We start from the raw sequence: 16,787 nt of genomic DNA, 5'->3' as shown, positions 1-16,787 counted from the left end.
TTCACCTTTTTGCAGGCTGCATGTTTGTAGTTCCCGTTGTTTTTGGTGTCTGTCCCCAGTGGCTAAGGTTGGTTCAGTGGGTTGTGTAGGCTTCTTGGTGGAGCGGACTAGTGCATATGTTCTGGTGGATGAGGCTGGATCTTGTCTTTCTGGTGGGCAGGTCCACATCTGGTGGTGTGTTTTGGGGTGTCTGTGGCCTTATTATGGTTTTAGGCAGCCTCTGTGCTAATGGGTGGGGTTGTGTTCCTGTCTTGCTAGTTGTTTGGCATAGGGTGTCCAGCACTGTAGCTTGCTGGTCATTGAGTGGAGCTGGGTCTTGGCGTTGAGATGGAGATCTCTGGGAGATTTTCGCCATTTGATATTACGTGGAACTGGGAGGTCTCTTGTGGACCAGTGTCCTGAACTTGGCTCTCCCACCTCAGAGGCACAGGCCTGACGCCTGGCTGGAGCACCAAGACCCTTTCCTCCACATGGCTCAGAATAAAGGGAGAAGAAAAAGAAAGAAAGAAAGAATGAAGAAGATAAAATAAAATAAAGTAAAATAAGATAAAGTTATTAAACTAAAAAATAATTATTAAGAAAAAAATTTTTTAAGTGATTAAAAAAAAAATCGGACAGACAGAACCCTAGGACAAATGGTAAAAGCAAAGCTATAAAGACAAAATCACACACAGAAGCATACACATACACACTCACAAAAAGAGAAAAAGGTAAAAAATATATATATATATTGTTGCTCCCAAAGTCTACCTCCTCAATATGGGATGATTCGTTGTCTATTCATGTACTCCACAGATGGAGGGTACATCAAGTTGATTGTGGAGATTTAATCTGCTGCCCCTGAGGCTGCTGGGAGAAATTTCCCTTTCTCTTCTTTGTTCGCACAGCTCCCAGGATTCAGCTTTGGATTTGGCCCCGCCTCTGTGTGTAGGTCGCCAGAGGGCGTCTGTTCTTCGCTCAGACAGGATGAGGTTAAAGGAGCAGCTGATTTGGGGGCTCTAGGTCACTCAGGCCGGGGGGAGGGAGGGGCACGGATGCGGGGCGAGCCTGCAGCAGCAGAGGCCGGCATGACGTTGCACCAGCCTGAGGTGCGCTGTGCGTTCTCCCGGGGAAGTTGTCCCTGGATCATGGGACCCTGGCAGTGGCGGGCTGCACTGGCTCCCCGGAAGGGGAGGTGTGGAGAGTGAGCTGTGCTCGCACACAGGCTTCTTGGTGGCGGCAGCAGCAGCCTTAGCATCTCATGCCCGTCTCTGGGGTCCACGCTGATAGCTGTGGCTCGCGCCAGTCTCTGGAGCTCCTTTAAGCAGCACTCTTAATCCCCTCTCCTTGCGCACCAGGAAACAGAGGCAAGAAAAAGTCTCTTGCCTCTTAGGCAGGTCCAGACTTTTCCCCAGACTCCCTCCCGGCTAGCAGTGGCGCACTAGCCCCTTCAGGCTGTGTTTACGCAGCCAACCCCAGTCCTCTCCCGGAGCTGCGACCGAAGCCCGAGCCTCAGCTCCCAGCCCCGCCCGCCCTGGCAGGTGAGCAGACAAGCCTCTCTGGCTGGTGAGTGCCAGTCGGCACCGATCCTTTGTGCGGGAATCTCACCGCTTTGCCCTCCACACCCCTGTTGCTGTGCTTTCCTCCGCGGCTCCGAAGCTTCTTCCCCGCTCCGCCACCCGCAGTCTCTGCCCGCAAAGGGACTTCCTAGTGTGTGGAAACCTTTCCTCCTTCACGGCTCCCTCCCACTGGTGCAGACCCCGCCCCTATTCTTTTGCCCTACCCAGGTACCTGGGGAGTTTCTTGCCTTTTGGTAGGTCTGAGGTCTTCTACCAGCGTTCAGTAGGTGTTCTGTAGGAGTTGTTCCACATGTAGATGTATTTCTGATGTATTTGTGGGGAGGAAGGTGATTTCTGCGTCTTACTCTTCTGCCATCTTGAAGCTTCTTCATTTGGTCTTCGTTGCTGTGCACGGGCTTTCTCTAGCTGCGGGAAGCAGGGGCTACTCTTCGTTGTGGTGCTCGGGCTTCTCATTGCAGTGGCTTCTCTTGTTGCGGACCACGGGCTCTAGGCACGCGGGCTTCAGTAGTTGTGGCACATGGGCTCAGTAGTTGTGGCACATGGCCTATAGAGCGCAGGCTCACTAGTTGTGGCACACAGGCTTAGTTGCTCCGCAGCATGTGGGATCTTCCCGGACCAGAGCTCGAACCCGTGTCCCCTGCATTAGCAGGCAGATTCTTAACCACTGTGCCACCAGGGAAATCCCAATCATATTCAATTTTTGCATTTTAATTTTTCCCCCCTAGTTTCTGGGTAAATATTCGACAATAAAAGCAAGAGCGTTAGGAAGGAAGGAAAAGAAAATTCAATTTTGTTGTTTTTTTGAAGCTGGTAGATGGCTCAGCATTGTTACAGAGAACAATCAGATTTCCTGGAGGTCTGAAGATCATGTTCCCAGAGTTCTCATGAGGCAGGGAAAACTCCGAAGGGAGATATTTAAATAAATGGAAACCTAAATCAAATATAGAGATTAGTTTTAGAGAAACAAAAATGTTCCATAACCCAGTGTAATTTTATTAAGTTGACACTCTGATTTCTCTCTCTAGTTAAGGAAGGAAAAGGAAGAAAGGAAGAAAGTGACAGGGACACCAATACGATTTTGCTAAAGCTTGAAGCGAATAAAGGTCTTATGCTTATATTAATACTGCTCATTTGTAGGATAATTATATTAGAATCTTTTTGATTTAAAAATTAAGTATCTTTTAAAAGTAAACAACAGAATCAGGGTTAATAAAATTTAATCCTGTTTGGTTAAAGTATGGACTTTCTCATCCAAGTACATTTTAAAGTTTTTTAATAGTTAACTAAATTCTGTAAGATTAAGCACTGGCAAAATTTTTTTTTTTTTCTTATTTTGATGAAGAAGCTCTAAACTGACCTTCTGTTAATTGGGAGATGTTCTACCTTCTGTGGCAGTGCAAAAGTTTTACTTATATAAAGGAGTTATCTCCACCTTGTGGTCTCTTAGAGTTTTGACTCCAAAAACTTCAGGAAATGGTTTTAAAAGTCTGTCCTTCCAAACTCTAAGTGGGGTGTCTGACCCAACATCTCATAGTTAGCTGGTGACAGAGCCATGACTACAGCCTGTTTTCTCTTCTTCTCCAAGCTATACTCTTGGCTCTCATAAATGGAGTCAGATCTTAGTTACAATGCTGACAACATTAAGAGTAGGATTAGGGGAAACCTGCAGGCTAGAGGTTCCAGTCTCTGATATCTAGGCATCTCTTTTAGGGAAACTAAAAAGGTAGAATATATAGGAGATTGAGTCAAGGTCAAATATTAGAAATCCATAGCTTCATCACAGCTAATTTGGAGACAGGGTTTAGGCAATGGTTGAGAGATAGGGCAGAGGATCTATAAAAATGACTATCAGTTTTTGGTTATTTGGAGAGTCCCTGCTTCTTGGTCATAGTTACCATTTCCTATCATCATATCTTAAAGTCGTTATCGAGGCAGGAGACCCCTATGGATTGGCATGACAAAGTCAATGTAACAAAGTATAGAAATCGGGACATAAGATTTAAGTAGGAAGTTATATTTTCACCTGACCTACACAAGGAGATGGAAGGAAGGAAGCTGGAAAAAGCTCATTGCCTAGCATTGTACCATCTACATTGTAAGTGAGTGATCACTGTTTTTTAAATAAATGTTTTGTTGCATGTATGCGCCACGGGCATAAAAGCTTCATTCATTCTTTCATCCAATAAACACTGATTGCACACCTATCACGTGCCAGGTATTGTGTTAGGGATGCAAAGATGAACAAGAGCCACTGTCCTTTTCCCTGCACTGGAGCTGCTAGCAGGATCCTTCATGACATATGATAAATAAATGAGCACTGTGCAACTTGACATTGACACAATAGAGGCAGGAATCCTGCAGTGAGGAGGCATATATAAACTTTTATAATCGTATCTCTCTGTGAGTTACTGGTTTGCTATATATATATATATATATATATATATTTATATAAAATCTTTAGCTTTTTAGCTTTTTTTAGATGAGTAAATTCGTCTTTAGCTTTGCAAAATCCCAGAGGTAAAAACCCTTCTGTACATAGCGACTTTAATTTTCTTTTATTCTTCTACTGTCTTTTAGCAATATTAAATAAAAGTCAATCAAAAGTCAATTACTCGGACAGATTTCCTAGTTTTTGCATCATTCAGTCTTAATAGCCTCATCTTTTTGGGGGTTGGGGCATAGTTTCCTTTAAAGTCAAATTTTTAATGAAAGGGGAAAAAAGAAAGTTATTCAAATTAATTAAATTTTGCTTCCTGTTAGCCTATCTTGGAATGTTAACTACTGGACAAAAGGTACTTCATACTGCTTTTAGATGTCTTTGGTTTTGTTGTTAAGGTTTAGGGATACCTTCAGATATCAGAAGACCAGGGAGATTTGTATCATGTCAGACTGTGGGTGGACCATCCTGTGGGGCAGTGGTTCCAGGAAATATTGGAGTTTAATGTCCCTAGATGGTATAGCACAGCTGACACTTTCAAAACGTTCAAACATATCACCCCAAACATTTAGTTCTGGAAGGAGTTTTGGAGATTGTGTACTGCTGAGGACCTCAAAAAATGGGCTTTGTCATCAGAATTACCTGCGGAGTATTTTTTAAAACACAAATTCACACTTAGGCTTCCTAAAATAGAATTTCTGTTGATGGGACCCAGGTGTCTGTAATTTTAATCTTCGACCCACATGAGTCTGGTAAGCATCCAGAACTGGACACCAACCACTGTTTAGAACTGTAAAGGGTCTGATATTTTGCTCTATTGCAGGCTATAGCCTGACCCAATTTCATGGATGCTGGCAGAATACACAAGAGCTCTGCGTCGGAGACAAACGACCTTTTACTCAGAGCACAAGCAGGAGCCAGAGTAGAGCATTTGCACTAGTTCCCCAGCCCAACCCCACTTCCCGTTAAGTTGATGCAGAGAGCCAGATGATACCAGCAAATGAACGGGGAGAGGAATCCTGGGCTTGAGGAACCTGATGTTTTTATAATGGGCAATAAGCACATCTGTCCTTTTCTTGGGATGGAGACACTACCTCTGTCCTCCAAGGCTATTTGCTGTACAAATATCCTTGAAGAGATAGCCTGAACAAAGGAAGTCAATGCCTCTTTTCACAAGATGTGCAGAATCATGAGAGACCCATAGAGAACTGTCTTCCCCATGCAACTTTCCTTTTGAGGAGGAGGTAACTGAGCCTCAGAGAGTTAAAGAACTCAGTGATACATTCCATTAGTGGCCATATGAGGCGCATCCAAGAACCCCATTCTTTCTACACCTGTTTCCCTCATGCTTTCCCAGCCACCTGTCTTCCTCTCTGCATTGATTTCCTAGAGTTTAGTAAGATGTCAGAGATGAAATCATTGAAGGATTTGCTGCATGAGTGAGTAGTAATGACAAGTGCAACTGTTGAGGGCAGGCCAAGAGAGAACTTGAGACGGAGGCATTGACAAATCTATCACCAGCTGAGCTGCCTTCGTCCATCCTATTTGGCTTGCAACTAGAATGAGAGGGACACCAGCCTTTTATTTCAATTGACTTGGTAATGTAGACTTTGACTTTGGAAGCAAAAGGATAGTATTTGAAGTTCCTTGCTGTCTTCTGTTCCTGGCATTCAGCTCCCTAAGGGGTAAATGCGTATTAATGAAAGAGAGCACTAATAGTTTTGTAGTCAATTTGCTGTAGACGTTTTTAGTATATTTTAATAGAAAAAGTAAAAAATAAACCAATACAGATCTATATACGTCACCTAAAAGCCTTTCTCAAACAAAGTGGGCAATAAATTTAACAGATTATTGAATAATGGGTCTAAAGACCAAGCACTGAACAATATCTATAACAAGGAAAAATGATGGTAAAAACGATGATGTTCTGAATATATTTGCCTTTAAGAGGATAAAAATTTGCTAGCTCTGACACTTTAATGGCAACTAAAGAAATTGGAGGGGCTTCCCTGGTGGCGCAGTGGTTGAGAGTCCGCCTGCCGATGCAGGAGACATGGGTTCGTGTCCTGGTCCAGGAAGATCCCACATGCCGCGGAGCGGCTGGGCCCGTGAGCCATGGCCCCTGAGCCTGCACGTACGGAGCCTGTGTCCGCAACGGGAGAGACCACAGCAGTGAGAGGCCCGCGTACCGGAAAAAAAAAAAAAAAAAAGAAATTGGAATAGGGAAATTTTGAAATAGTTTTTACTCCTTGTGAAGAAAATGCAGAATTTAGAAATCCAAATTGATTACCATTTACTTCTGGGCATTAATTAAGGAAAACCTTAGAGAAAACATGCAATTGATAACCGTCGACACCACTTAATACATTTTTAAAATTATTTTGCCTTGTTTAGATACACTGGCCTGCCTTAGAGCTTTAGCCAGTTACAAGATTTTAGAGCTTTGACATTTATGAAGGACATATCTTGAAAATTTCACAAGTCCTCAAATATGTAAATACCACTATAGCACAAAAACTTTTTAAAATTGGGGGGTTATTTTTCTTACAGATCCAACATATTTATTACTCCCCAAGAGTTAATACCTATGCAATTGTGAAATGAGAACTACGAGCTCACCTTCAGATGAGCAGACACTCTAAGATCGATCCCATCCAAGTCACAGCATGGTGGCAAGCAATTCAGAAAGATTTTTCACAAAATAACGAATCACTTCGTCTCATAGATCTTTAACGCCACTCATAACCAATCAAACCATGACTCAAATCTGTGAATGCCAAAGGGTCTGCTGTATAACAAAAGAGTCTATGCAGAAATTTAGATGATTAATGTAACTCCCTCTTCCCTCAAGGACAAGAACATTCCTGTGGAAGAAGAAATTGAACCTGCCCCAGTTAGGAGGATTCTGAAAGTTAATGCTCCAGAATGGCCCTACATGCTGGTAGGGGCTGTGGGCGCAGCTGTCAATGGGACAGTCACACCCTTCTATGCCTTCTTCTTCAGCCAGATTCTTGGGGTAAGCAAACAGCTGGACCAGCTTTATTCTCCTCCTGCCTTTGGTTTGTCTGTCAGTGGATATTGTCGTTTTTGATAGGTTGGCTCTTTGTTGTAATGGACTTAGCTCTTTTTTATTTTTAAGCTTTTTTTTAGCTCTTTTTTCTCATCTCTAAAGGATTAAAAATGTCTCGAGTCTCCATCACACAGGAGGCAAGAAGGTGAAGCGGTATTTCATTTGGGCTGGCAGCACCCTCCAACAGGCATCGTGTCTGTAAAAAAAACAGCACTATGGCTGCAAATTTAGTGTCAAAAGAGGGCAGTTTACCTATATGCAAACCAAATCAGAATGCAAAGCAGGTTGGTTGAATAATACAAAAGGATTGGGGGGCCATTTTGATCTTGCTGAACAGCTGAGGTACAAAGTTTGACTTGTAATGGCAGGTGTTCATGCATGTTGTATTATGCTCTTCTCTTCCGCTGGTTGCACCATTGAAATGGGGAGGTGGGGAGAAAACAGGAAAAGGAAGAGAGAAGTAAAATAAGGCATGGATAAAGGATAAGCTTATTTCAGTTTCTCACCTCCTAGGAGTTTTGATATTCTCCATCTGACTTCATTGTTATAATACAATAATAATAACGACTACAAACAATAATTAGGCGCTATCTAAGAACTTGGTATACAATAGGTCACTAAACTTTTCTAATAACCACCTGTGGTAGGTATCCTTATTGTTCCCATTTGACAAAGGAGCAAACCAAGGCGTAAAGAACTTAGGGGAGTGAGTGGTGGATCTGGGATTTAAATCCAGGCAGTGTGACTGCAGAGCCAAGTTCCAATAAAACCTTATCATTGCAAAATTAGTTCTCAATAATGCTATCACATTTTCTTAGTTGAAATTTACACACACACAAATCCTGTGAGATCAACAAGGCGGCAAACCTAGAATCTAGAGAACTGTAACAACTTGTTCAAGGTGACACAGGGTCACATTGGGTGATGGGACCAGGACTAGCACCAGCTTTTTTGAAGGATTTGTGAGAGTCCTAAGTTTTAGTTTCCTCCTCTGCTGTTCTTTCTCTCCTGCGGTCTCTCTGGCAGAGTTCCTGACCAGAAGTTAAGTCCCCTCAGGCATAAGGTGTATAGAAAGACTTGTATAGTCCACAAGCAAGATCAAATCAATCCTATAGGGATTCCCTGGTGGCACAGTGGTTGAGAGTCCGCCTGCCGATGCGGGGGACGTGGGTTCGTGCCCCGGTCCGGGAAGATCCCACATGCCGCGGAGCGGCTGGGCCCGTGAGCCATGGCCGCTGAGCCTGCGCGTCCGGAGCCTGTGCTCCGCAACGGGAGAGGCCACAACAGTGAGAGGCCCGCATACCGCAAAAAAAAAAAAAAAAAAAAAAAAAAATCAATCCTATAGGGATGGCCTCAGCCACCGCTTCAATGTTCACACTGCCCCCTTGTGTTAAGTGAGGAAATCATCAGAAAGGTAGGAAATTGGAAACACAGGGGCCAACTCTGGTGAACTGAATTTCTGGTTATGCTGAAAATATTTTAATAATTAATTTATATTCATTAATATCTAGTAAATACCATACCCTAAACATAATAGAAATGTTCTTTTATTCACTCAATAGGTATTTGTTGGTTATCTCCCCTAGATTAGGGACTTGGGAACACAGTGTCAGTCAGGGTGCCTTCCCTAATGCAGTTTCCAGTCTATGAGGAAGACAGACATTAAACCAAAAAATCCACTCATCAGGGCTTCCCTGGTGGCGCAGTGGTTGGGAGTCCACCTGCCGATGCAGGGGATACGGGTTCGTGCCCCGGTCCGAGAAGATCCCACATGTCGCGGAGCAGCTGGGCCCATAAGCCGTGGCCACTGAGCCTGCGCGTCCGGAGCCTGTGCTCTGCAACAGGAGAGCCCACAACAGTGAGAGGCCCGCGTACCGCAAAAAAAAAAAAAAAAAAAAAAAAAAAAATCCACTCATCATTCATCAAATATTTACACATCACTTACTGTTTTCCAGACACTGTTGCTGGTATTAGGAGGAGCAAGAAAACCAGAGCCCTCCTGCTCTCATAAAGCTGACATTCTACCAGGGACAGGCTCTGGAAATGCATTCCACTGAACAGTGATGCAGATGTAGAGCGTGTAGGGGGTCGCACTGAATCTGTTAAGACCCAAGACTATGCCCTAGATGTTCACTTTTAAAATAATTCCAGGATGCCAACTTCTTTGCTGATCATCTCTTTCTCTCTTATAAATGCAGAGTATGGAATGCATTCACTCAACTTCACCCAAACCCTGTGTATGAACTGCTTTGGGAAGAGTCCTGGGTTCCCTGCCAGGAGACTTTTTTTCTGCCCTGGGGTCACATCATGCCACTTCTCTGGGTCTCAGTTTCCTTAACTATCAAAGGAAGGATTGGCAAAGATGATCTGTAAGATAACTTCCAGCTCTAGTGGTCTATGAAATGGCCAAGTCAAAAAAAATTTGATGATCCAGTTATAACCCCTGCCCTTGGTTATTGGTGGTGAGAATATTCTCTGTGTTTCTTCTGGTCACAACCAGAAAATCCTAGCCTGAGCAATTCAGCTTTTCACTTAAGGACCGAAGGATCAGAGTAGCAGGATCTAGTTGGTGAAATCCAAAATCTGCTCATCGTTAAGGCTCTCACAGGGTTATATTTGCTAAGAGGATAAAGCTTTACTATTTTTCTTCTTTGATAAAGAAGGTTGTTTTTGTGTGCCTCTTAGCATGATTATCACATATTCATCAGTGGGTTCATGATGCTTTCTTTCATCTCGTAGGGTATAATCATGAGTCAGATAATAGTCTGGTTTTAATTGCACTGTTTTCATTCTGACATATGTAAAGGGCACAATATTCACAGTTGGTACTGAGACCACAGTTTGGAACGAGGACCCAGCAAATGATTGGGCGTTAGGGGCCTTGTTGCTAATCTAGCGAAGCCTCAATGTACACGTAAAGCATAATTTCTCTGGTGCACTTTCTCTGGGTTTATTTGACTTGGAAAAGGTGCCAAGTGTTCCAAGCACTGCAGTTTGGACATAGCGTGCTGGGGAAAAGCATGAACGCTGGAGTCAGCCAGCCCTGGGCTTGCCGCAGGTCTCTGCTCTGTGCTGTCTGCATGCATCTGGGCAAGTGGTTTCCCCTTGATGAGTCTTAGCTTCCTTATCTATAATATAGGGCAAGAAAATCTACCTCACTGGGTTGTTTTAAGAATCCTAATTTAAGGAAATCCTCATTTAAGTTAAAGTAGGTTAAGTAACACATTTGCATCTGGTAAATAGCAAGAGTCTAGAGAATTCATTTTCTCCTTAAACAAACTTACCTTTACAAAATGATGTAGATGTGTGCTTGAACTACAGCTAGTCTAAAAACAGAAGAACCGGGGGATGGGCAGCCCTTCGGGTTGCATTTCAGTAAGAATGTACAAAGAACTCATGCAGTAGAATTTGTCAGCGGGGGTGGGGGTTGGGGGGGAGGTTACAGACAGCTGATGCCCAATCTTGAATTTAATATTAGCCAAACATTCTTTTTTAACCCTGAGAAGACGGGTAATATCAAGAGCCAAGAGAGCGTGCCCAGAAGAAAACCACTGCACTGGAATCTGGAAACCAGGCATTTCCTTATCTAATAATAACCACCAGCTAAATGAACTTGGACAAAGGACTCGATCTTGTGGGCTTTAGTTTCCCATCTATAAAATAAGAGTTAAACTGGCTAACATGCAGTACGATAGTCCATGATTATAATAGGTGACCTTAGAGAGGAATGAGAATTGTGGCATCACCGTGTGGGGTTGGTGGGGATTTGTATAGTGATTTTTAAAACCAAACTGAAATATATCTTTAAGTCCTTGTGTTTGTAAACTGTAAAGTAAACTTACATGAGTTATTCCATGGTGGGGTGAATGACTGTGGCATCTTTTGAACCCACTTCATTCATTAAGAATGAATGTATTCTTTATTGCTAAGAACCATAACGGGCCCCAAAGCTCTGTCCTAGAAAGAGTACATCTCATTAGTTTAGAACCCCTACCCCTACTTTGGAATTTGTGATCATTTCAACGGGTTACTTCTGCTTTACAAAGAAGGATTTGTTAATGGAGTAGTTTGCATTGTTTGCAGGAGATTTATTTGGCATATAGCAGGCATTCGGTAAATATTTGTTGAATAAATGGTTTCCTTTGAGCAGCTGCTTTCTGGCATTGTTCTAGTTACTCAAATTAATGCAGAGCAATAAGTAAGGATTTATTGTGCAGCTCTCTAATAAATAGCTTTTCTGAACTCTCACAGTTACCTCACTTAGTCTGAATTAGGAGGGTTTTGATGCACCTAAGATCTATTTCACTGTAGGGGGCGATGTCATTAGAATATGCAGCTATTCTTTCCATTTTCTTATTGCAACAGCGTGGGTCCCAGTCAGTTACTTGAGCATGTGCCTGTAAGTTCAGAATATACTTATGAGTATAGTTTACCACTTATTATAGACTGAAAAAAAACCCCACTCATAATTTCCATAGTTTTTTGAGGGGAATGTTTTCAGCTTCTGGTGATTTAGAAGCAACAATTTCAGCCTCTGATGGATGGAAGCTTTTCTGTCCTAAGACAATTCCAGTCAATGCCTTGATAGCTAGTTGCTTTTTTGTGTGTGTGCCAGCTGCTTTTATAATGATGCTATTATTTGTATATATATATAAGTAATCTATAAAACTAGTAATAGGCGAGGTACCTGAGTGTGAAAGCCATCTTTATTATTGGGGAAAGACATAGGTCATATTACTTTGAGTTTTGTCCCAGAATAATATTCTCAGATTCTCAAGTAACTTCCCCACTTCTTTCCTTCCTCCTTTCCTTCTTCTTTTCTTCCTTCCTTTCTTTTTTTCCTTGCCTTATTATGTAAAGAATTTGAGGCATTTCATCATATTTTTCATCTGTATCAAAGAAAAGCCAATAAAATTGCCTACATCAGGCAAAGAAACGAGACAAAAATTCTGTCAGTCATAACCACTGGGTTTCGTTCACCAGCCTTCCTTCCCCACAGAGAATTAAGTGCACATGTTCATAGTTAACTTTGGTTTAACACTAGTATGTTTAAAGTGAACTGGTTTTTAACCCAAAGCCTAAGAGAAATTTCTCTTAAACATATTTGAATTGATTTCTTTTGCTATTGTTTGTTAATACTAAAGTTACTTCCTTGCTTACTGTCTTGCAAAGATTTTTTCAATTCCTGATAAAGAAGAACAAAGATCACAGATCCATGGTGTGTGCCTGTTTTTTGTAGCAATAGGCTGTATATCTTTTTGCACTCAATTTCTGCAGGTAAGGAATTTTATTTTTCAGTAAGCGATTTAGTTATTTTCCCCCTTTTCCTGTTAAAATATCACTAAAGACTCCTTTATGTTTCAGGGATATGCTTTTGCTAAATCCGGGGAACTCCTCACAAAAAGGCTACGTAAATTGGGTTTCAGAGCAATGTTAGGGCAAGACATTGGCTGGTTTGATGACCTCAGAAATAGCCCTGGAGCACTGACAACAAGGCTTGCTACAGATGCTTCTCAAGTTCAAGGGGTAAGCCGTGGTGGAAACCAGGCACGCAGTAACTGGAGTAGACTTTCTTTCCTTTATGTATTCCAATAATCACGTAATTCCAATAACCACGTACATATTTCCTATGAAACAGGAACTCGAGGGAGGATACCCCAGAGCTACACTTTTGCCCATTTCCAAAGTTGACAAACAGCAGCTAAAGCATACTGTCTCCTAGGTAATGCCCAGAATCAGTGTTATGGCATGAATCAAAATCTGTCAGAGTTTTGCATTTCCTGAGTCTAGCAATTGAGAAGAACTTTCCCTCCTTTCTCAGATCGGTTTTTTTTTTAGGCCCAGAGGCTCAGATTCCACAAGACTTAATGGCACCCCTAGAGGGTGTGTGTGTGTGGAAAAAAGCCTCCTTCCACAGGGGCCTGGCTTGTAAGTTAGTCTTAGGAAAAGAAGCTGTTCTAAGCAGCCCAGCCGGGAACCTGAGGGAAAGACGGGAGATGATTGCTATCTAGAATCCTGACACATTCCAAGGGCTGTCTTTTCTGACTAAGGGAGACTAAGCTGTGGTTTCTAAACCCCAGAACCTGTAGCCTTGTTCAGGAGATTTAAACATGTGTACAAGATGAAGGCTACACCTTTATAAAACCAGGCATTTGGGTTAAAGGGATGAGAGTTCAGTTTGCCTCTCAACACCACTGCTCACTTTCCATGAAAATCAGAAAAAGAGGAAAAAGAAAAGTCATGGTTTGCCTGTGAGGCTCTTGGAAGAAAAAACTCACTGGATTGGTAGTGCTGTACTGTATATCTCGACTTCTACCAGTTCAACCAACAATATGAACCATGATATGGAGAATTTCAAAGGAACATGGAATCCTCTTTAGAGGAAAATCCCTGTAAATTTTTCATTTTGATCATTCTACGCTTTTTCTATTGTATAAATAGAAAATGTGTTTCCCACAGTCATTGGGTCACACCGTACATATTATTTTGTAATCTTTCTTTTTTCTCCTGAAACAATGTGATGTGAGCATATTTTGGTCCTTATATATCCTTCTACAATGAATTTTTAATGAATGCTTAATTCATCATTTTAATATATCATCATTTCTTAAAGAATTCCCCGTTTAGGTCCTCCCTCCCCACATAAGCAATGTATATCATTTTGCATCAAGCTTGTGGCATACCCTTGATTATTTTTTTAGTTCTCAAAATATAATCACTGGATCAAAATGTATAATCATTTTGAAAGGTTTTAATATACATTGTCTTACTGCTTAAAGTTTTTACTAATTTTACTCTCAACATTTGAGTATTCTAGTGTCTAGTTCACCTTATTCTTGACCTTAGATTAAATAAATAAGCCATAATCTCATCTCTTCTATTTTTGTAATCTTCAATCTGCAAGGAGCTTTTATAGGTTATTCATTATCACTAGAATTAATCTCACGCTGACTGGTCTAGCTCTGATACCCATGAAATGAGATTAGTCAATACATGAGCTCCCAAGAAGGTGTGAATAAGATGTATTTTTATTAATCCAACCTTCAAGTGCATTGTGGGGGGGCTCTTTAATTAAAAGACCCTCCCTTTTTAAAGCATAGAACTACCATATGATCAGTAATTCCACTCCTAGGTACATATCCAAAAGAGTTGAAAGCAGTGACCAAACAGATACTTATATACCCATATTCATAGCACCATTATTCATTATGGCCAAAAGGTGAAAACAACCCAAGTTTTCATCAACAGATCAATGGATAAACAAAATATGGTATATACACACAGTGGAATGTTATTCGGCTTTAAAATACATGAAATCCTGATACCTGCGGTAACATGGATGGATCTTGAAAATATTATGCTTGATAAAATAAGCTAGACACAGAGGGATAAATATTGTATGATTCCACTTATATGTGGTACCTAGAATCGGCAAAGTCATAGAGATAGAAAATAGAATAGAGGTTAACAGGCGCTGGCTGGGGAGAGGGAGGAAGGGATGTTAAGTTGAATGGGTATAGTTTTTGTTAGGAATGATGAAAAAGTTTTGGGAATAAATGTGGTGATAGTTCCAATTTTGAAGGTATTTGATGCCACTGTCCTGTACATTTAGGAATGGCTAAAATGGTAAACATTGTTATGTATATTTCATCAAAATAATTTTTTAAAACCTATCTGTTTGCTACAAAATAGCTTTTTCATGATATTTAGTTAGAGACTGTGTGTCTGAAATTGGTTGATCACGTTTGGTTTGCAGGCTGCCGGCTCTCAGATTGGGATGATGGTCAATTCCTTCACTAACATCACCGTGGCCATGATCATCGCCTTCTTCTTTAGCTGGAAGCTAAGCCTGGTCATAGTGTGCTTCTTCCCCTTCCTGGCTTTATCGGGAGCCATACAGACCAAAATGTTGATGGGATTTGCCACTCATGACAAGCAGGCTCTGGAGGTCGCAGGACAGGTAATCTCCCAGACCCACTTTTCAGACTGCTTATGGCTGAGTGGCTGTCAGACTGCTAAGAATGAGGGGTGCAAAGAGACTTAAGGAAACTGTCAGCCTACAAACATTCATGGTTAGAAACTTCCCATTAGCCTTTTTCATATATGCCTCTGATGATATGAGATTGAGCAGGTGTGGAGAAATAGTGGGGAAAACACAGAGGGTTACATGTTCAGTTTCCTGTCAAACAGTTATTTTTTATACGTCCCAGTTAGGTGTAGTATTCTCCTTTGCAAGGGAGCATAGTTCACTTTCCTCTTTGTTTGGTCTTTTCAGCTTAATGGTTTCTCCAGGTCATGCCAACCACACAGAGAGGAGTTACTATCTTTTTAATGGCACATGCTTTTAACTTTCACACTTCAGTGTCTGCCTGACTTGTGGCAAATGTCTTTCCCAAAGAGAACCATGAGATATACACAGTTTAGGTCTCAAATACACTTAGGCTTTAGCTATGCACTTTTTTTTTTTTTTTTTTTTGCGGTACGCGGGCCTCTCACTGCTGTGGCCTCTCCCGTTGCGGAGCACAGGCTCCGGACGCGCAGGCTCAGCGGCCATGGCTCACGGGCCCAGCCGCTCCGCAGCATGTGGGATCTTCCCGGACCGGGGCACGAACCCACGTCCCCTGCATCGGCAGGGGGACTCTCAACCACTGCGCCGCCAGGGAAGCCCAGCTATGCACTTTTAAGAGTATGTTCTAATTAAATCTGGTTATCAGAGGTAAATGAAGATATGGTGGCATGGACAGATATCAGGGATAAAGAATCATGCACACACACATATACACACCCTCACCTTTTAACAAATTTACTCTAAACTAGGTTTTTTCTCTTTAAAGAGGGAATGTGAACATCGCCCAAGTAGGCAGAAGCCAAAAGAATTTCGTATGCCGATAATAGGAAGTAGCCCACTTTTGTACCTTTTTTAGGATAGGACCGTAATTCAGAAACAGTGGTTATTTACCTTAGAGTAGGGATTGAAACAAATACAAATTTGTAGTATAGACTAAAAGATAAACCTCATACTCAGTTTTAATCTATCTTATATAGTATTTGGTCATAATTTTTTAAGAAATAGAATCTAATATTTTAGGTTTCTATTATTAAACAATCTTTTTCTCTCAGACACATTTAAAGATACCATTTTGAACATTTCAAATGAATTCACAAAGATAGCCTTGTGTGCCGTTTTTCCCCCTCTTCTCTCTTCCTCAACAAGTAGAGGCAACAAAGCCATGTTAGGATCAAGTAGAACTTGTATTGAACTGATAGAATGTCTCAGGGTCCAGTCAAATTGATCTCCAGCAACTTCTCTATGTTCCCAGATGATGCCCCCATCTGTGCTGTATACTGCCTTCTGTCATTTGCACCAGATCTAATCCATATAACGGTTGAAAATGTCATGAAAGCAGTTATCTCTGCTCTTTTATTTCTAAAACTCTTTTTCATTCTTCAGATTACAAACGAAGCCCTCAGTAATATTCGCACTGTGGCTGGGATTGGAAAGGAGAGGCAGTTTATAGAAGTGTTCGAGACTGAACTGGAGAAGCCATACAAGACAGCCATCCGAAAAGCAAATGTTTACGGATTCTGCTTTGGTTTTTCCCAGTGCATTGTGTTTGTTGCTAATTCTGCTTCCTACAGATATGGAGGTTACTTAATTCCCAATGAGGGGCTCCATTTCAGCTATGTGTTCAGGTGAGGACTACCTGGCCAGAGTCATAAA

At 41.7% G+C, this 16,787-nt stretch overlaps 1 protein-coding gene across 3 annotated transcripts in view; it reads left to right on the top strand.

Moving 5' to 3' along the window:
• Positions 1-16,787, top strand: part of ABCB11 (ATP binding cassette subfamily B member 11) — a 95,594-nt gene that overhangs the window by 64,679 nt on the left and 14,128 nt on the right. For all 3 annotated transcript variants that reach the window (XM_033423510.2, XM_033423508.2, XM_004267269.4), the window contains 5 exons: positions 6,848-7,012; positions 12,239-12,343; positions 12,431-12,592; positions 14,823-15,026; positions 16,518-16,759. In XM_033423510.2, the coding sequence (XP_033279401.1) occupies positions 6,848-7,012; positions 12,239-12,343; positions 12,431-12,592; positions 14,823-15,026; positions 16,518-16,759 (878 nt within the window). The remainder of the gene's footprint in view (positions 1-6,847; positions 7,013-12,238; positions 12,344-12,430; positions 12,593-14,822; positions 15,027-16,517; positions 16,760-16,787) is intronic.

This window comes from Orcinus orca, chromosome 7 (assembly GCF_937001465.1).
Source record: "Orcinus orca chromosome 7, mOrcOrc1.1, whole genome shotgun sequence".
Classification (NCBI taxonomy): Eukaryota; Metazoa; Chordata; class Mammalia; order Artiodactyla; family Delphinidae; genus Orcinus; species Orcinus orca.
This window is presented reverse-complemented; position numbering and strand designations above follow the sequence as displayed.